Source organism: Clarias gariepinus, chromosome 6, assembly GCF_024256425.1.
Source record: "Clarias gariepinus isolate MV-2021 ecotype Netherlands chromosome 6, CGAR_prim_01v2, whole genome shotgun sequence".
Taxonomy (NCBI): Eukaryota; Metazoa; Chordata; class Actinopteri; order Siluriformes; family Clariidae; genus Clarias; species Clarias gariepinus.
The window spans coordinates 34,620,883-34,642,872 of NC_071105.1; the positions used below are offsets into that span (position 1 = coordinate 34,620,883).

General features: G+C 39.6%; 1 protein-coding gene and 1 non-coding gene across 2 annotated transcripts in view; both read left to right on the top strand.

Annotated features, from left to right (window-relative positions):
* Window positions 1–219: 219 nt before the first annotated feature.
* The window catches only part of LOC128526720 (voltage-dependent T-type calcium channel subunit alpha-1I-like), a 129,539-nt gene continuing 107,768 nt past the window's right edge, over window positions 220–21,990 (top strand). Inside the window, exons 1-2 of the mRNA XM_053498853.1 lie at window positions 220–348; window positions 7,697–7,830. Of these exons, the coding sequence (XP_053354828.1) occupies window positions 256–348; window positions 7,697–7,830 (227 nt within the window). The 5' untranslated portion in view covers window positions 220–255. The remainder of the gene's footprint in view (window positions 349–7,696; window positions 7,831–21,990) is intronic.
* On the top strand, window positions 2,957–3,120 carry LOC128527287 (U1 spliceosomal RNA). Its single transcript, XR_008360867.1, has one exon. It is a non-coding gene; the product is annotated as a U1 spliceosomal RNA (small nuclear RNA).

A 21,990-nucleotide genomic window follows, 5' to 3' on the forward strand; every position in this document is an offset into this window, starting at 1 on the left:
GGATGGATGGATGGATGGATGGATGGATGGATGGATGAAGCAAAGAATGAACCTGAAATTCAGAAAGAGCAACCTCCTAAGTTATATGTAGTGCACACATTCGTCACACAGTCTGAATGTTTTTTGCATGTGAAGCAATATCAAAGAAATATTATGCCAATATGAGCTAATATGATCTGTGGATTAAGATTCTAATAGAGCTGAAATAATGAGTTGGCCTTAACTGTGAGTCGTACATGGTTTGAGCGAGTGAGCATGATGGTGATCCTGTTGAACTGTGTGACCCTGGGAATGTACCAACCGTGCGAGAACATCGACTGCTCCTCGCAACGCTGTCAGATCTTGCAGGTAAGAAATCCTTTACCTTCTTGTAAACTCTTGTAAAACAATCAATATGATGCCTGATGAGTATTTTCTTTTAACTGTACATCTTAAACTGTTTCATCTCTTTAAATTAAAGTTAATAAGAATGCATCACATTGTGTTATAAAGAAATCCTTAATATTGATCCCTTTCTCAACAATCAGACTTGAGAATTTAACAGCAATGTGGTATGGAATTCATTACGGTACATTTGATTGAATATATTGTTACTGTAAAGGTGTTTTTTGTCACTTGTACACATTACTAGTATCCAAAAACTAAAAATCCCTAAAGAATACTCTAGTATGAGGCTTAAAATCTGTTAGGATTGTACCGGGGGGTGCAAACATTTCTATGGCTTTTACACAGTGGGTACGGAAATTATTCAGACCCCCTTAAATTTTTCACTCTTTGTTATATTGCAGCTATTTGCTAAAATCATTAAAGGTTCATTTTTTCCCTCATTAATGTACACACAGCAACCCATATTGACAGACAGACACAGAATTGTTGATTGTTGAATCATTTTTGCAGCCTTTACTGTGACACTCATATATTTAACTCAGGTGCTGTCCATTTCTTCTGATCATCCTTGAGATGGTTCTACACATTTATTTGGGTCCAGCTGTGTTTGATTATACTGATTGGACTTGATTAGGAAAGCCACACACCTGTCTATATAAGACCTTACAGTTCACAATGCATGTCAGAGCAAATGAGAATCATGAGGTCAAAGGAACTGCCTGAAGAGCTCAGGGACAGAATTGTGGCAAGGCACAGATCTGGCCAAGGTTACAAAAATGTTTTTGCTGCACTTAAGGTTCCTAAGAGCACAGTGGCCTCCATAATCCTTAAATGGAAGACGTTTGGGACGACCAGAACCCTTCCTAGAGCTGGCCGTCTGGCCAAACTGAGCTATCGGGGAGGAGAGCCTTGGTGAGAGAGGTAAAGAAGAACCCAAAGGTCACTGTGGTTGAACTCCAGAGATGCAGTCGGGAGATGTAAGAAAGTTGTAGAAGGTCAACCATCACTGCAGCCCTCCACCAGTCAGGACTTCATGGCATGGTCTGACCAAAGCCACTCCTCAGTGCAAGACACATAAAGTTTGCTAAAAAACCTGAAGGACTACAGGATGGTAGTCCTTGTGTGGAGAAAACCAGGCACTGCTCATCATCTGTCCAATACTGTCCCAACAGTGAAGCATGGTGGTGGCAGCCTCTTGCTGTGGGGGGTGTTTTTCAGCTGCAGGGACAAGACGACTGGTTGCAATCGAGGGTGTTTAGGACCTCAGACTGGGCCAAAGGTTTTCCTTCCAACAAGGCAATGACCCTAAGCACACAGCTAAAATAACGAAGGAGTGGCTTCACAACAACTCCGTGACTGTTCTTAAATGGCCCAGCCAGAGCCCTGACCTAAACCTAATTAAGCAACTCTGGAGAGACCTAAAAATGGCTGTCCACCAACGTTTACCATCCAACCTGACAGAACTGGAGATGATCTGCAAAAAGGAATGGCAGAGGATCCCCAAATCCAGGTGTGAAAAACTTGTTGCATCTTTCCTAAAAAGACTCAGGGCTGTATTAGATTAAAGGGGTGCTTCTACTAAATACTGAGCAAAGGTCTGAATACTTGGGGTGCTGTGAGTACATTAATAAGAAAAAAATTAACTTAAATGATTTTGGCAAATGGCTGCAATATAACAAAGAGTGAACATTTTAAGGGGGTCTAAAGACTTTTCCGTACCCACTGTAAGTCCTGAAGATGTCTGCAGCAGGTCTCTAGTTTGTATGGTTCTGATAAAGGTTTGTAGTCATTACTGTGTCAAGCTAAGAATATGTCTCCCCTGTTAAGCCACCTCACCTACAGTATGTCAGCACCTTAATTTTTGACCATGGGTACAAAAACTAGACAAGTATAAGAGTTAGTTTACATTTATCCAAATTAGTAATTATACAGTTAACTTACACATGGGCATACAAAAAAAATTTAGTTTAATTTAGAACAACAAATGTCTTGGTAAGACATAAGACATTTAAGTATTTTCTTTCTTTTGTTTCGTCATTTTGAAGACATCAGTTCCACAAAGAGATTAAAGCCCAAATCTAAGCACACACATACACACACACACACACACACACACACAAAGGATACCTTTCCACTCAAGCCTTTGGTGTTATCTGTAGCTGCATCACTTGTGCTTTAACCCCAGGCTGCTGATGTCTGTCATAATTCGATCAAACAGAACTCCACTTGAGCTGCTCTTCTTGCTGCTGGGTGTAGAAAATATCTCTTCCCATCTCTCTTAAATACTTTTATCCAGTCAAGGCAATGCAGTTAGACAGATTTGTAAGGATTTGACAGAAGTCCAAATCTAACAAGCCCTTCTGCTTTGGCTCATGCAGGCTTTGATATAGCAATGGTTCCTCTTGTGGGATGCAATTATGTGAAAGGAACACTTAAACTAAATGAGTGTGCAAACTCTTTAAATCCTACTTTTGTCTTAGCTTGAAATAATTCCGACCAATCATAGCTAAAACCATAGACACCTTTGACCAGGCCAGACCAGTACTGTAAATACTGATAGTTACCTACTGTACTGTAGCAGGGGAGATACCACGGTCAAGAAGGATAGGTTCACCCAGGTCTAGGATCAGCCATTGCCCTCTTGGTTGTGCTAAGCCCTGCCAATTACCCCAGTGTGGAAATGTCAACTCCATCATTTCTGGTTCTGGAAGACTGCATTTGTGCTATTTTCTGATTATTCTTTGTGCCAGTGGTACAGTAGCTCAAATGTTTAAGCTCTGGGTTACTGTTCGAAAGGACAGAGGTTCAAGCCCCAGCACTGCCAAACTATCACTGTTCGGCCAATGAGCAAGGCCTATAACACTATCTGTCCAGGGGTGCTGTGTCCTGGCTGAGCATACTGTATGACCTGAGCTTCCCAACAGGGATATTTTATAAGAGAATTTACCTTTGCTGTACAGGACGATAATCCCTTTGACTCCCAACTGCAGTTTGACCAATGTCTTACATTGTGCAGAAGGTCTAACAATCCCATCCTAATCATTCTTGAACACTCTTCCTCATGGTTTTTTTCTCCCACAGACAAGTGAGGTCCACTTCAACAAAATGTTTATTCTCACTCCTCTTAACCAAAGGTACACAAAGTTTGACAAATCCTACCTGCTTCATAAAAAAGTAAGCCAATCCTGTTCGCTCAAACAATTCTGAACATACTTGGCCACTCCCAAAGAAAATCTGAGCGATCTCAGCTATACCCGTGGAAAGTTCACAGAAAGTTAGATCATTCCTGGTCACTCTCAGCTACTATACAGTACACCTTTTAAATATACTGGGCCACTCCAACAAAATGTTTTAGCAATTCCAGCCCGTCCCGCTATAAGTGTAACTAATGCTGTCCCCTCCCAATGAAAGTTTTATCAATTGTCCCATTTCTGCAGACAGACTTTACCGGTTCTACCAGTTCAGAACCACTTCCACTCCAGAACACATACTTGTCCAATCGCGCTGATACAGTACTACAGACACTTTAACCTACTTCTCTAGAAAATTAACCAATCCTGCTTTCATCTGCAGAAAGTTTGACCACCCCCGAATTCTTACAGAAACTTAAATCAGACATAACAAATGACTCAAATACAGACGCAACAGGGTGGGTGAGGGGCAGTGGTAGCTCAGAGGGCTAAAGCACTGAGTTACTGATCAGAAGATCGGCGGTTCGATCCCCAGCTCCACTGCCAAAGTTGCCACTGTTGGGCCCTTGAGCAAGGCCCTTAACCCCTTTCTGCTCCAGGGGCTGTAGTATGGCTGATCCTGTGCTTTGACCCCAGTTATGCGATTAAAGAATTTTACTGTGCTGTAATTTATATGTGACAAATAACTCTAATGCTGTAACGTAATTAACAAATTACTCTAATTACAAACTACTCCTGATATTCTTAAACTGCCATTCCCCCAATATAAACAAGCACCAAACACTCCATCACATACAATATATTCTCATTTTATTAAATATCAAATTTAAAGAATATGCAATGAGATTCTAGGCCCAATGCAATATGTCTAACTTGAATTTGGACAATGGTTCCTCATGCTGAAATCGAACACATCACTTTTGTAATGCACAGTTGAGAATGCGGCAGCTCCTGATGTTGTGCTGTTCTGCTTCGATGCTGCTTTGAGTCTGCAAGCCTCTACTGAGAACACCCAAAGCCCCGACGTGATCATTTATACACATAGCCAATGCCCTGTGCAATCAGAACCCACATAAACAAATGCCAATACACTACATTCACAAAGGAAATAATTGCTTGGACATGAATTCCCCAATAAAGAAGACACTTTAACTTATCTCACTCACACACACACACACACATATATATACACACACATGTATGCAGCTGTACAGATTGAAGACTGGTAATGTCACAGGAACTCCCATACCAATCTGTCCATTAGCACTTCCTTTCTTCAGACATGTTTCTTTACTTAGCTAGATAGTATGTGCAGGTGTCTGCAGGATAACATTCTCTCAAACCTTTGAGGTGATGTAACACGAGAGTTTGAGTGGGAAGATATTTTATCCAGGCTCTTTCAAGCACCTTGAGCCAAATCCCTGATCCGGGTCAAAAGACAGGCAGGCTTTACTTTAAATCTGCCCACAAATGAGGCGAGCTCAATCAATTTGCATATGGATGAAACCATGGGAGCTTCCTAGCAGCAGTTCATGAAGAGAGAACAACAATTAAAGAGTATATATACAAAACCAAGACTAATAATTAATAAATTGGGTCAACAATTATCGAGGAACTCATCAGGGCCTGGTTCCAAAGCAAAATGTTTTACAGGGAATACTGTACTAGTACTAATAATAATCTATATGATTAACAGGGCATGCATCTCTTATACTGTACAGAACCTATTTTCAGTCTTATAAGAGCCTTAGACCGAGCACAGAATAAGGTTCACAATAATGTAGCTTTTCTATTTTTATCACCGAATTTCCTTGTGCTTCGTGGGTTCCCCCCTATGTATTCCAGTTTCTTACCTACGCTCAGTAGGTTGATTAGGTGTTGGAACGGGCTGGCATCCCGTCGAGGGTGTACCCTGTGTGTGCCCTAAGTTCCCCTGGATATATCCCTGTGGTAGCAGTAGTAGGGGTTAGGATGGTAATGAAAACTTTTGTCTGACATTGTAGTTGTAAATACTGATAGTTTTACTTCCTAATTAAAATTGGCCTAGCGATTCTCATTAAAGATTTACGTATTAGGATCTAATGGTTTCTATTAAACAAGCTTTATTAGGTTATAATGGTTCCTAATGCTTGGGAAAACACATTTTGTTTTTGTCACTAGGAATTAATCTAGTGTGCTTCTTTTTGCCAAAAATCTCATTCCGGCCAGTTGGATCTTGGATCCTGTTGAGGGGTGAAGTGGGTTGAGGTTGTGGTGGGCATTTCAGACCTTGCCACAAACACTGCTTGACCTTGTAGTTGATGACTGGTCTATACAGTACATGGATCATTTTCCTTAAAAGTGTCCTGGTCAGGGGTCATTCTCTACCCCTCTTGGCTGTCTATGGGGTTATGATTTGGTAGGCGTATTCATAGAGAGCATGGGGGTTTGCTTACAGAAGATGCAGGTGAGGTTTACTGTACATGTACCATTTGGAAAACGCCCTACATCTCTTTACACTTTTAAGCAATTGCGGATTAATGCCCTTTTTTAAAAGTGCAACAGTGGCAACCTAAGTTTAAAAGTGTAAACCTGAGACTTACAGATTACTAGTCTAATGTCTTAAACAACTAAGCTACACCTGCTCTAGTGGTAGGTTCCTTCCACTTTATGGACTTTATCTTTCTGAACAGTGTGTGGCTCAGAAATAATATAATCATATAATATGATGGCTATCAGGAGTTTTGATGCAGTCAAAAGTAGCATATATGGGGGAATTCCAATGATACCAGAGCAATCTGTTTTTGGAAATCTGGGTAGCAAATTTGGCCTTTGGAGGGATGGGATACTCTGTCTCTGCTGTTAGTCAGTGTGACACGGGTCAGTTAATGATATCTGTAAGGTCACGATTATATTAGAAGTAAAAGAAGAAGTTGATGATGATTGATTGCTCAGGAGCTCCTTCTTGGTAGCTTGGTGATGCTGGGGTGTGAACCCCCAATATTCCGATCAGTAAGCCAGAGCATTAGCAGTTTGAAGCACCATTGATCACTGGCTGCAGAGCTGGCTGTTGTGAACTGGGAGTTAGGAATTAAATGGTGTGGAATATACAGTGGAATGGAGAATTTTGGTAGATGAGGCCGTTTGAAGTCTATTTGTTTTATCCACAATTCCCAGGAAGCTTACATCAGTCTATGAAATAATGTGAGCAAATAAACATAATAGGTATGATAGATATAAATCCTAAAACGCCATCCTTGCTGACACAAAAGCAGAGGAAAAAACGGGAAATTCTGTAAAAGCTTTTCATGTACTCCTTTTATCATGGCTTCATGTCTTCCTATAAAACTACATGCAGTAAATTAAACAGCCTGAAATGTTCACTTAAATGTTTCGGGCAGCAGGTGGTAAAAACAAAAAAGCTTTAATAGCTCTGCCTTTTGTTACTTCTCTCGTGAGACAAGTTGACCGCTCGGCCCTGCCTCTCATCTAATCGTTCCAGCTAATTCTTACTAATCAGCTATTGATGCCTTTCATAAAGAAATGTCACATTACTTAGTCTGTCAATGACCGCCTCTCGAGCTATTATCCACAGCTAATTTCAAATCAGCGTCCTGCCTGGGGAATTTTCAAAATTCCTTACATATTCAGATCTGGTAATTAAACAGTAATTTATAATGAATAAGACAGTTGTTAGTTGACAGATGCTGATGTCAGAGATACATTGCAGTCACGTCTGAATTTGATTAAAATTCTCCCGAAGCACATGTTCTGCCGCTATCTTGCTCACACACAAATACACACAAACAACCAGATCCATGGAGCATACAAGTGGCCTAATGCCAATCGCTTTGGAAAGAACAAATAATCTCTTTTACATGATATGTAAGAGCGGAGATTTCTTGATCTGCCTGTTGTTTTTAATTAACTCCTTGTTTTGATGTGTTCTTATGTGTGAGCGCGTTTACACGCTATTAATTATTCCAACGGTTTTACATGCTGGTTTTAATATGAAACATGAATATCAAAATCACTTCCCTTATAATCTCAAAAGTTTGATGTCAATAACACTTTCTGCTTTTTTTGGTTTAAAAGTACATTAAATTCAACTCTCCTGTCTTGTTCGTTCTGTCTCCCAGGCTTTTGACGCAATTATTTATATCTTCTTTGCCGTGGAGATGGTGGTGAAGATGGTGGCTCTCGGCATCTTCGGTCGCCGCTGTTACCTTGGCGACACGTGGAACCGACTCGACTTCTTCATCGTCATGGCAGGGTAAGTGTGGGCGGGGTTAACCGAAGCCAACCTGTGTTAAACTGGCTTTTATCAAGAATGTGAAGCAAAGTTTGCATTATAAGGTTCACCATGAAACACATTTAGGATAATCTAAATACAGAATTATATAAGAAAAATATTCAGTTATTTTAAATTCTGATTTATACAACAGAAAAATAAAATGCTGTGTGATGTCTGTCGAGAGTTTTCTTTGTGGTGTGTCAGGCTGCGTGTGCAGAGGTGAGCTTACGTACCTAATGGAGCTGTCTTCATCAAGACACAGATTTAAACGAAGGGCATAACGGATATGACGAGAAGAGAAGTAACATGAGTCCAGCTTAGGATTTGCTCAAGGACTGCCAGTTGATACTGATTACTGATCTCGTAATTGATGCACTGACATTTTTCAAAAACCTTTGTCTGAACAACCAAAATGCATGATTTAAGATTAAACACATAAACCTGCAAAATTTCATCTAAAATTTGTGTTTTTATGTATCTCTTTATGGCTGCTGATCAGGTTCCTGTCTGAAAAAATAATAAAATAATAATAGGGATATTGATAATGACAAGTAAATGAGGCTTTGTCTTCTTATAACACCCTTATACAGAGAAGGCAGAATATGATACAGTACATGATGTACTGCTCCTGAAGCCACCACTCATGCAGTGCTTCTCATTTTTCCTTTTAGCACCTTTGGACCTGTTAGTGTTTTTTAAGGCCCCAAATGCATGCTGTTAAGCAAGTGCATAATGTTGAGTTCTACAATGGGGGGTTAAGATCTTTACCCATGTAGGGGGTGCTCAAGGACATGCCACCCTGCTAAAAGTTTCTTTTTTTTTTTTTTTTTTTTGAAAATAGATTAGAGGAGTGGTTGCTTTGATCGGGGGGGAATGGTGGCTCAGGTGGTTAAAGTTCTAGAGTGTTGATTTGGGAATCTGAGGTTCCTCAATGGCTTTGGTGGTTACCACACCACATACAGTACTACCCAGCCACTGCATGCAGTGCTGGTCCTAAGCCCAGGAGAATTGTGTCAGGAAGGGCATCCAGTGTAAAACCTGTACCGACTTGTGTGCAGATCGGATGGTCCGCTGTTGCAAGCCCTTAACGGGAACAGCCAAAAAAAAGAGACATACCACTAGTGCCACTGAATAGCATAAAAATCATTCATTTTGGTTAAAAGCACCGAATTTGTACTCATAAAAGCACCTTTTTGTTCCAGTATTAGTAAATAGCACACGTCCTGTTGAGAAAACCACTCTTTCACAATTTGCGTCCTGGACTATAGGAAAAAGAACTCCATACGAATAATGTTCCAAATAAATGTCTAGACTTGACGAACTGAATCAACCTCAGATCATAAGACTGTCTCCAGAGATTTGTGCATTGGCCACTATGCATGATGGGTGCATCGATTCATTTGCTTTCCTTCCTACATTGATGCACCCCTGACTCTTTTCTAGGACCAATCTGACCTCAGGAGACCACATGCCCTTTGTTCATTGATCCAAAGTCTAATCTTTATGTTCTTTAGCAAACTGAATCCTTATTTTCTCCCTGATGAGTCTCACTTACAAGCGCTTTTCTTATGGACACGGCTTTTTTTTTAGTCCCTATCCTGTGAGTTCTCGTCACACTGTGTGTGATGCTCACTGTTAAACAAAGCTATAATTTGTACTGTCAATTTGGCATTTAAGTGACATGCTCATTCATTATTTTGTTTCAACCTCATTACTTCTGTGAAGGTACCTTCCAGGTTTTACTTTGACAGTTTTTACTTGTTGGACAGTTCCTAATCTAATTCCACAAACCATACAGTAGCTGTTCTCTTTGTTCAATAGAGGCCCTTCTGAAACGCCAGCATACTGTACAGGCAGGGTACATACAGTATCATATGGATAAAGCCTGAGTTTCCTTTAACAAACATGATTTTTTTTTTTTATATGAAAGAAGTCATTTTTTTACGTTTTATCTCCATGAAACACACTGTACATTTAGATACAAAAGGACAGAACTTGGGTATAAGAAGGTGTCCTTTTTTTTTCTTTTGAGAAAGAACGTCCGGGCTTCTTTTGGAGAGGTTCCCAGACGAACAGACTCGAACAAACAGAGTGATGTAGTAGCGTGGAAAAAAAAAAAGTTTCTTGAAACTTGGACTGCAGCCCGTATGTATACGTATCTCATTTAAACAGCAGTGCTGCCTGTAGATGTAACCAAAATGCAGTGCACTTCACTAAGTAACGCACATGCACCACGCTGCAGGCTGTTACAAAAGAGGATTAAGTTGAGATTTTTTTTTATTCTACCCTGAAGTTGAATTGAAATAAAGTTTAAAGCACTGCGGGTAAAAAAAAAAAAACAGGAATTGGTGTTCGGGCTTTTTTTGGTGTCATTGTTATGAGACGTCTGTGGGCTGCTTTGTCCTCTGTCCCTTGATGTGCCTGTGCTTGCTTACGCATGCCATTGTACCGGCCATCAGTGGAACTACTTTTACAGTAGCTGTGCCGTTGGAATTTGATGATTTCAACTGCTGATGAATTTGATGAAGGACTGCGAACAATGTTTCCACAGTTTGTTTTTTCTCCCCTGAAATTGTAAAGCAATAATGGGTTTGTGGAATATGGGTATAAAATTCTAAGTGGATCATCTGCGCCATGATACTGCATGAGCGATCGTTCGATAAGATGAGATGGCAGGCTACGTGTGTCTCTGAGGAAGCATGTGGTAGCCTTCACCCTTCCAGATTGGTAGCTGCAGGTGGTAATTGGCTACAACTATACTGGGCTGTAATTGAGCAGAAAAATAAGATGTGTTTCACTGTGATTGACATGGAAGAGCGAGAGTATACCATCCCTCCCATCCAGACAGCATGACCAACACTGTCATGGACTCCAAGGGAACAGTGGATATATATATAAACCCATGCAGCTACAAGGGGCGTTCAAGTCAAACCAGGACTTGTAAATGTACAGAATAACAAACTGTTATGAGAGTAAAACCTATAACCCCCTGCTACACTAATGCACTTATCCCAGTGTTTCACTAGTTCTTGGATACCATTAAATTAGAAAGTTTTCTCAGTACGAACTGCCTGGTTTATGTCTAAACCGCTGGCCTCCCAGGAACTCCCTTATTGGCAACAACGTGGACTTGGCCTCATAAGGAAGTCAGGACTGTACAGTGGATATGGCAATAACCTCCTGTAACATGCAAGTGGTGTTGGTGAATGATTTTGTTGTACAGTTTTCATAGACATGAAAATATGAGCTCCAGAAACACTGTGTGTGGATTTCGAGCAGTGATGATTAGCTTTTTGGTGACATACATAGTATAGAGTATAGCACAGATAATTCACACACACAGCAGCTCTGCAGCTTATCTGTTTATTTATATCCATTTCGTGTGTTTGTTAGCTAATGAGCAAATCTCGAATTTTTTTTTTTCCTTTCCCCTCACTCTGCCGGATGTCTTTTCTTTTTCCATGACCATTTCTGCACTGCTCTCTGTACTGAAGGTCATTACGTATGCAGGTGCACTTTACTGTACTTCCCACTGACAGCATGAATATCGGTTTTACTCTGACACACACACACACACACACACACACACACACACGTACGCACTTTACCCCTCAGTTCTGCGCATCACTTGTCATGTATGACAGCTCGGCTGAAAATTGGCACAGAAGTCAGTCCTGGAAAACTTTTCTGATGTTCAGCAAACTGATATTAGACACATGATGTACTGAAAGCAATTGCACAGTGACACAGTTGATGCTCTTTGTGTATGTACTTAAATTCGTATCGTGGTGATGGAGTTAATATTTGGGTCAGTGATTCCAGCAGCTGTCAGTAAAATATCTTCTTAAAGACTACAAAAAAAATAAAATAATAATAGACGTGGAACTCGAACATTCAACCGTTCAGGAAAAGAAATCTTTCAGGGCGCTCCTTAGGTCTCGATCATTCCTGGCATCCCTGCCGAGCTGAGAAACACACCACAAACCTGGGGAAATAAATAAGTAAGTAAATAAATAAATAAATAAATAGCAACAGAAACGAATACAGATTGTGGATGGAGGAAAGAATCCAGTGATTCTCATGATGATATCTGCATTGTCGCTGTTTTTCTGTTCATCCTGTGACAAGTCAGCGGTTGTCATAAAAAGTTTGAGGTGCAGAAATCACAAGAGGACATTGCTAGCACAAGTTCCACTTTTGTTTAACAGGGAAAAAAAAATAATTAGCACGCCTAAATACAAAGCATAACAGTCAGGATTTCCTATTAGCTCGTAAAAACAAAAGCTTTTCCTCTTTCTCACCACTGTCTGGTGATGTTCGAAATGAAATTAATGAGAAATCCAACTGCGACATGGCACAGTTTCACCGAGTTACAGGCAAAGACTCGGCTCTTCCAGTTAGTTAAGACTTAAGTGCTAGACTTTTGTGCTGCTAAAGTCTATAGTGGTTAGTGGGGTCTGTGTGCATGGAGTTTGCATGTTCTCCCCGTGCTTGGTGGGTTTCTTCAGGGTACTCCGGTTTCCTCCAAAGACATGCAGATTAGGCGTTCCCAAATTGCCCGTAGTGTATGAATACATATGTGAATGTTCACGAAAGTCCTACCATGGTTGTTAAAAGTGGAATAAATACAATGGTCACCATTGGCCTCCACATTTCCCAGTTAGACTGTAGAGGTTCTTAGATAAATGAATAGAAGGTAGATACTATGGCACTTTGGTGGTTATTGTAGTATGTACTATAATACTCCAGTGAACACAATGGTACTTATTGGGTACCACAATTGAGCAGGTAACTAACATAGTATGTTTGTATCATTATATTATATATTTGTACCAAATTTGATATGTTAGTACAGTTGTCCTGCGGCATACGAATTTAATCTGAGTTCTTAAGGCGTATTGCAAAACACATTTTCCCATTGGAAATAATGTAAATGCAGATAATCCATTCAAGCCACATGAAAAATCATACCAATATTACCAATTTCCAACACTGTAATCATTTTGTTGCATATAATAACAAATAATCAAAATATTTAAAAAAGACATAAATGAAGTAAAATATGAAATAAATAGACATTAAACCTTTCTTAACCATAATTTATCATTTCATTTGCGTTAAAAAATGCAAGAGAAACTAAAGCCTTTATATATATATATATATATATATATATATATATATATATATATATACAGTATAAGTATATATAAGTATTACCATTATGGTACATAATATGTATAACATATATTTTGTTCAGTACATATTCCATACTACCATACAGTACCAGAATACTTCTATAGTCCATGGTAGAACCATGCACAAACTATATGTACTGTAGGTCATGTACTGTTGTACCAAAGTATGTACCATGGTAGAACCATAATGCACTACATGTACTGTCAAAAACACCATGTTACTAAATTAAACCATGGTAAAAACATACCATACAGTATACGCTATCAATATTGCTGCCACTATACGCTATTGATACGGTATCAATATTGAATAAATAGCGTTACAGTTAACTAAATCAAATGTGATATAATGTTGTCAGTTTACTTTAGGACAAGTTAGCATTAGCATGAGTTAGCTACAGTAGCTACGCTGTGTTAAAAGTTTATTTTTACCCATATTATTAACCCATAAAGGTTTGGTTAAAATAGATCTCTGTGTATGGTGAGCAGTGATGGGGGACGTTAATTTTTAAAGTAATTACATTACAAAATTACTTTCATTAATAAGTAATCAGTTACATTACAGCGTTACTTTCTGATAAAAGTAACTAGTTAGAAAACTTTATTGCAGAAAATGGAAACTCCTTTGTGATTCCTCATGCGTGTTGTTTTAGTCAAGACCTTTATAAGTATACTTAGCAAAGAGATAAATGATGGATTGCCACACCATCAAGTGAAAGACTATTTGCTATCCTATTCCTCAATGCTTCAGGTGACTGACACAGCTTGATATGCTCCTCAGCTTGATATGTGTTCGTAAATGGCCCCATCTCAAATTACGTGAAAACACACACACGAGAGAGAGCAGACAGTCTATATTAGCTCCATGTGTGTTAGTGTGCAGGCGTAAATATGCGTCTCCGCCTGTGTCGGCGTGTCTGTGTGGGTGGATGATGTTGTCTACGCCTGCATGAAGCTCCTCTCGAGCAGCGTTTTCTTCTGGCAGGTTCTGAGCCGTGTTGTGTGAGCTGGCAGCGCGCACACTTAAGAGTGAGGACTGGAACAGATGGATGGATTTAATTGATATAAGGCTTCATGACGGTGCGTGCATGTGTTTATGAGTACAACTAAATATGCTTGGTGGAAAATAAAAAATAAACAGAAAGATACTGTCACACTTTGGACGTACACATAAGGATTCTCGTCTCTGGTTCTTAATATGCGAGTCGAGTCCTTTGAAACGTACACTCGTAGGATTTAGTGGATCTGAGAGGCTTCATCTAACACTCCCTGTTCATCATCATAACCTGTCAAGGCGATGCACAGATGACATTCTACACTTAAAGACTACCGGACTTTTTGAACTATTTTGTAATAATGTCCTTTTCAGCTCTGACTATTTACTTAGTATTTTTTTTCTTTTATTATCCTATAATAATAGATATTTAGCCTGTTGCTGCTTTTCTCAGAAATTCACAGGCATGACAAGACTAATATATATATTTTCCAGGACAAGGTGTTTCGCCATGCTTGTGAATTTCTGAGAAAAGCAGATATACCCCGATACTGTATATATATTTCTAACTGCATGGTGTATTTCTGCCCTAGGCTGCGTTTTTGCACGATAAGCTCCGACTCAACCGCGACCATGACTTTCATGATATAATCAATCAGAATAAATAAATAAATAAATAATAATTGAAAAAATGCACAGTTTATATAAGATTACAGCAAGTGCCGTAAGGGATAAAACGTTTTTAATATTCACCTTGAAGATGAGCGGCGCTATACAGTATCATAAAAAAAAGAACTGGAAAAATTCTCTGTGATGTTAGACATATGTTTTCAAAATGAGTGTTTTGAAACTTATTTGTAAGATCATCTTGGCAGGAGCTAAATCCCAGTCAATCCATTATTTAGCATTTGGGCTGCGCTGAGCGATCATGTCTTTGCTGTTGGTTTGAACACATGTACTTCAGTTGGAACTTCAGCTTAGGTAAAATGCTGTGGTGGCTAACCTTAAATTATATATCTACATTACTTTACATTTGATTGAATGGCATCATCCAGACCCTAATTATCGTCTCATGTCAACTCCTTCTTTTTTTTTTTTTTGCAGTAAGATAAACTACAGTACAATGATTCCAGTTAGCTGGGTATCTAAAGTGATGAAAAGCAGGCAAATAACTGCAATGCCGATGTCACTCAAATCAGTCACGACCCCCTAATTATGCATATTTTTATGGCTTAATTTAATTGTAACTGATGAGTTTTGTAGGCGGCATGGTGGTGTAGTGGTTAGCACTGTCTTGACTGCCTTGCACCTCCAGCGTCTGGGTTCGATTCCCAGTCAGGCTTGATTCCCGTCTCTGTGTGCATAGAGTTTGCATGTTCTCCCCGTGCTTGGATGGATTGGCACCCTGTCCAGGGTGTACCCCGCCTCGTGCCCTAAGTCTCCTGGGATAGGCTCCAGGTCCCCACGACCCTGAATACAGGATTAAGTGGTATAGACAGTGAGTGAGTGATGAGTTTTGTAAAAATTCACCTGTACAGTTGTCTTGGATGGAGAATCTATCTATGAAGTACAAAAGCGTTTTTTTGTAAACATGTTTATTTTTGTTGTAAATTTGGACATTATGGGGGTTGACTTACCTTTGGTACCAGTGTCCTAGGTCATTCAAGGAACTGCACATTTTGTACCTACAGTACTTCTTACAGCACTTCAGTTTGTGTTTCTAATTAGATTAGGGCTGTCAATATTAATGACTAAATGTTAATGCATGCAATAAATCTAGAAATCTTTACACATTCCTTTTTTTGTAATGCAAATTAATCATATGACCAGGTATAATAGGATGCCTGATGAAACATCACTAGGTGTGCTAAACAGCAGGTTTCATTATAAAAGGTTACTACTGTAGATGCAAGTTTGGATAAAACCAAAGTTGCTCAAGCTGCTATTCTTATTTATTACAAGAATACATGTAAATGTACAGTAAGATGTGGGAGTGGTGGTTCAGATGGCTAAGGCTTAAGGTTATTGATTTTTTGGACCTGAGCATCTGGGTTCGAGCCCAGCTGTCGGGGGATTGCCACACCCCATACTACACAGCCACTGCATGCAGAGGTGGTCCCATTCGAAAGATTTAAATTAAACAATTATTGTTCATGTTTGAGATATTATAAAACTGCATTTTCTTTTCCTTTAACCAGTTTTTCATGCATTTCTTTATTGCAACATTGCACATGTATAATAATACACAAATAAACCTGAATATTTAAAAATTGCGATTAATTTTAAATAATTGTGACTATGACTGTGACTAACTAGATTTATTTAAAAAAAAATCAATTGAAAGCACTAAATTAGATATTCAATATTCATGTATTTACTGTACAGTATATTATTGATTTAAAAAGGCTTTATGGTGATGCATTGATTGTTTGCAGTGTTTATTTGAAGTCTTAATTGTGAGCAATGCTGTGTGTGTGTGCATGGAATCTAATCTGGTTTGTATCGACTCACATGTACATACAGTACAGAGCATGTGTGCATTCTGTATTGTCTGTACACACTCTCACACAAAAAGTGAGTCTGCAGACTTCCTGTGTCTCTCTGATTGTCCTTTAACTGACTTTTACCTCGAGTGATATTGAAAGAACATTTCTTTAATGAGAACATATTCTCAGCACTACATCAATTTCAGTCTCATTTTACTTCATCTTGCTGCACTTAAATATGATCTCTCTCTCTCTCTCTCTCAGACACACAGCTTTTTATATAAACATCAGTGTCGACTTGCAACCTAATAAGCCCCTAAATTTACATATGTTTCTAGATTATACTGAGTGCACTTAGAATTAAAATATGTTTTAAGTATGAAATTAGAAACCTGGGTTTGAGGCTAGAGCAACTAAAAAAGACTTGAACAAGTACAGTACAGTATATCTGATAGCTGCTGTCAGAGCGATAAAAGATATTGAACATTTATTACTCATTATATTGCTGCGAGAGTTTTTTCCTCATTGCTTATTCCACCTCCCTTTCACACACATAAAATTAAGTTGGCGAAAGAGCATGCGGTTATCTCTGTAGCGGTTATGGATTAAGAACTTTGCTCAAGGGCAATGGCACTGGTATCTCTTCTGCTGCAGGCTCGCTCCCAACAACCCCTGCCAACTCTGGGATTTGATCTCGGAGTGTACGTCCCTCAGCTCTGGAACTGCTGTCTGTCAGCGCCACTTACACAGAGTGTTCCAGCCTGTAATGCTCTACTGGGTTCATGTCATGTTCACGCTGAATACAAAACACAGTAAACAGAAAAAAACAAAAAAAAAAAAAAAAATTTTTTTTGTCACTAAACAGTTCTGTTGTTGGTATATTGATTGAAAAAAAAAAGGGCGCTATTGACTTTTAGTTTTGTCTAAAAAATATTTTTTTTGAAGGGGGAAAAAAATACAGTAATAGCACACGAAAACTATGAAATCAAGTTGGCAACGCTGGTCATTCATCCCAATACTTTATCAACAAAATGTAGTTTAAGGAAACTTTGAGCTAAAGTTTGCTTAAAGTAAAGGAGGAAAAAGTTTCAAGCTATTAAGGATAACCCCTGGAGGGCACGCTGCGCCAATGAACTGTGTTTGGTTTTTAAACTTTTAAGTTGACATTATTCTGGACTTTATTAGCTAGAATGCGCTGCACCGTACTGTAGGCTGCAGTCAATTGTCCATAACCGAAACCTGGTACAGTTTGATTAACACTAAAAGCGCCGCGCCAGTGTCACCTACTAATAACGCGGTTCAGCGGTCATTTGACCGCCTATTGTTTTGAATGGGAAGCTGTTGCTGACACACAATGGTCGCTAGATGGCGCTTTCACCCAAAGCAAATAGTTTAGCTCCCAGATAAACTTGCACTTGGACAATCCGCCATTCATTCCCGTGTTGAGAATCAGCGGTATCTTTTTTCATATTCAGCTGAGAAAACCTACTACAGAGTCTCTAAGGGGACAAGGGAAAAGGGGAAAAACGGCAGAAAAAAAAAACAAGTCATGTTTGGAATTATAACCCAAAGTTTTTGGCATTACTTTTTTCTGTCGTTTTTTCTTCTCCTTTGTCCATCTAGGGGCTTCGTACTATAACAAAAAGGAAAGCTCTACTTAATTTTATATCGTATGGAGAAAATTGATTCGTTTTTTCATTCTATTTAAAACTTCTGAACGTCTCGGATGGAGCAGAAGCAGCGATTTAGTTCTGAACTCGCTTCCGTGAAATTATCGCTAAAACAATATTAAATTTGAATAAATCAGATCTACCACAGCAGATAATAAACTATGCTATGTACACAGTATATATACACACACACTGATCAGTAATAACAGTATGACCACCTGCCTAACACAGTATTGAGTATCCACCAGCTGGAGTTCTCTGACCCAGTTATTCAGCCATTTAAATTTGGCCCTTCTTACAGTAGCTATGTTTTCAATATCTGTATTTAAAACCTGTAAAACCTTTTTTTCCCTGAAGTTGATGTGTTGGAAGCAAAAACAAGCAAGGGTCAAAGCAACTCCAAAACTGCAGGTCTATATACAGTACAGTACACTAGGTCCTGAGTTTAATCTACAGTACCTTTCGTCTTGCATGCCATTTTTATTCTGTATAATGGGAGAAATAGATTAAAGATCCCAAATGGTGCTGTTTCTTGGTGCCCAGTTAAAGTTCCTGAAGGCCCTGTTAATCATGAGATGCTTCCTGAAAGCCCTGTTAACCTTCCTGAGAATTTAGTTATAGTTCCTGAGAGTCACATTTTAGTTCCTGAAAGCCCTGTTAAAAATGAGACGCTTCTTGAGTGCCCTGATAACCATAAGGTGCTTCTTGTTAGCCGTGTTAACACCGAGATACTTCCCATCAGCCATATTAGCAGTGATTTACCACTCGAGTGCACTCATGCATTTCCGGTCAGCCCTGCACTGCCTGAGCCACACCCTGCACCACCTGGCCCTGTATCAGCCAGATATGGCACCCTCTCCACCTACTGTATGCACTGAGGATGTACTGCTTTTCCTACTAGCTGGGTTGAAGGTCGGTGCACTCCTTCTACCACCTGACCATGAGGACATCGTGCTAACTCCTCCACCTTGGTTTCAGGACTTCACGCTACAGTAGCACCGACACCCTTATTCAATGACATTTAGCTTACTCCACCACCTGGATTCGAGGACATTCGATTTTACATCCGATGTTCAGTTTCAAGAACGATATGTTCGCTTCGCCACCTAGATTCTAAGACATAAGTGATCCATCACCTAGATTTAAAAACATTAATTTCCATCCCCACAACAAGCTAGCACCATCTTCGTACTCTTGGTCTTGTATTCATTTTGTTTAGTCCATAGCCATCGTGCCAAGCCCCCCACCCCTTGCCCCAATGACCTGCACTTTTGGAAATGTGAGAATTTTAAATACATTTTTAAAAATTTAGGTTATAATCATAAACACAGTCTCGCCCTATTTTTTTTCATAGAAATTGTGTTTTGAAGACGAAACCATGGGGGATAAAATCCTGTAAGCTTTTCATGCCTGGGAAAGTCAGCAAGGGCATGTTGAAAACAGTATTGAAATACAAACAGGGTACCCTGCTATAAGATCCGGCTGCTGCTGCTGCTTAGGAGCTGTTTCTTGAAATATTTACATGTGGCGTGCAACAAAACTACAGTAATTGCCTGATTAGCAAAAGTCGCAAGCCACAGCTCGTGAAGCATCTGTCAGCACAGTGGTTCACTCATCATCAGTCCAACCCCATCCCACCCCACCCCAGCCTGCAGAAGCACTGCATTGCACATCCCTACACTGAACGAAGGCAGAAAAGAAAGACAGCAGCAGTCTTCTCTCTACTGTGAGTTCCTGAAAACCTCCAGCAGTTCAAAGTCAGGCCTGAACCTCAAATCAAATATTTATGCCACCATTCAGAGGAAAAACAGCAGTCTAGCAGCCTGTGTTTGCCAGCACCTAGGTATATAAATGCAGCATCAAGGAACACACACAGATGGGAATGGACAGCGGGTCTCCTGGTGGTTTTGAGTGGCATATCGTGAACGCAATCTCAGAAGGCCTGCAGCAGGTCTAAGACAGCGGCCTCACCTGTCTGACTGAATTTACCTGGCGGCCGCACTTGCTTACACACTTGTCTTGAAAGCCTGGTCCCTAATGATGACTAGAGTTTATTGGGAATTGCTGTGAAATGTACCTTGTTATGGTTCAAATAGATGCCAGTTCCTCCGAGGCTTGTGTTGTACCTGAACTAGAACCTCTCTTCAAATCCATGGGCTTTGAGTTATTAGTTTCCTCTTGCTCCTGCTCCTTTTTGGTATAGAATGCTAAATTTGGTACCTTGCTCAAGGTGAAAATGGGCCTGATTCTAAAGATTAAAGATGCATTACACTGTCTTCAAAGGAATGCTGGGAATGGATCATACAGTATAATGTGCTGCGCGACGCAGAACTCGGTTATGATTTATGGCATGTCATGCAATATTAACTACATGACAAATGATGTGTATTTAACACAGTCTGTCCTTTTTAGTTTCATTTTTCTCTTTGTACCGACATACCGCTCTCATAAGCGAACAGAATTTCTTGACAGAAAAAACAAACCAGGTTACATGACCTCCACATATGCCGTGGAATCATGTGTTGGAAAACAGCTTACACTATAAGCTGCGTTTCAGTTACCCGTCTGTGGGCAGTTTCACACTTGAGTCAGCACTTAGGAGCTCTTCCGAGCTTGTACCAGTTACTTTCACATAAGCTACATTCACATTACAAGCCATGTTGTCCTATTCTGATTATTTGGTCAGATCGGATTTGCATGTCATGACGGTTCGCATCCATAATTACAATCAACTCTAATATGGATGCATCAGTCCTCTGAAATGACATGCATGTGCAAATTGATACATCTTTGCTCACATCATCATGGTCATGAGTCATGGCTTTGTGTCACCACTCAATCATTTCAAATAATAGATGCAATATGAGCAGGAACATTTTTGGGATTTTGCTCTGGAGGATGGCAAGCAGTAGGTCGGCTGTATTTGTTGAGGTCCAGAAGAAGGCAGAAGGGCAGATGCTTTGCTTTAGCCGTTTTAGCAGCTGTTGCTAGGATTGCTATTAATGCAATTGCAAAGGGAAAAAGTCACATAAATCTCGATCTGCCTGTTCTAAATATCCAATCTAGAAGTGGATACGAAAGTGACTTAGATCTCATGTGAAAAACATTCAGTTTGTGCATTCAGAAAGCCATAAAATCAGATCTATATCACATTAGATTTGGGTCTTTTTCTGGCTGTTAGTGGAGACACATTCATAAAAGGATTCATGAACTTAGTGGCTATTCCATACATCACTTTTGTGCACTTGATTACCAAATATCTTTTAGTCTAGTAATTTTTCATTTCCAAAAATTACCTTGTTTTGGCGGCATGTTGGCTTAGTGAATATAAAAATATTCTTTATATATTATTTTTATACTGTATATATAAAACACCAGGAAAGTGTGGACAAATCCGTTTGCCTCTGCCAGGAGGTTGGGGCTTGGCTATATTATATTTAGTGCTTTCAATAAGATAATGAGATAAAAACTATTTCAAATTTAAAAACAATAGGTTAAGGGTCTGGGGGCAAATCCCTCTTTACAGTATATCTGTGTGCATTGAGTTTGCATGTTCTTTGGTTGGGTTTTCTCCGGGTACTCACAGTCCAAGGGTTAGCAGATTTGCTGGATTGGCACCCCATTCAGGGTGTACCCCACCTTGTGCTCTAAATGTTTGTGCCTAAAACATGTACACTCTGATATGCTTTTCTGCTCATCATGGTTGCAAAGAGCTGCTGCAAAGTTCTTTATAGTTCTTTATGCTCTTGACATCACTTTGAACCGAGTTCAAACCAAAAACCGACCAACACAGA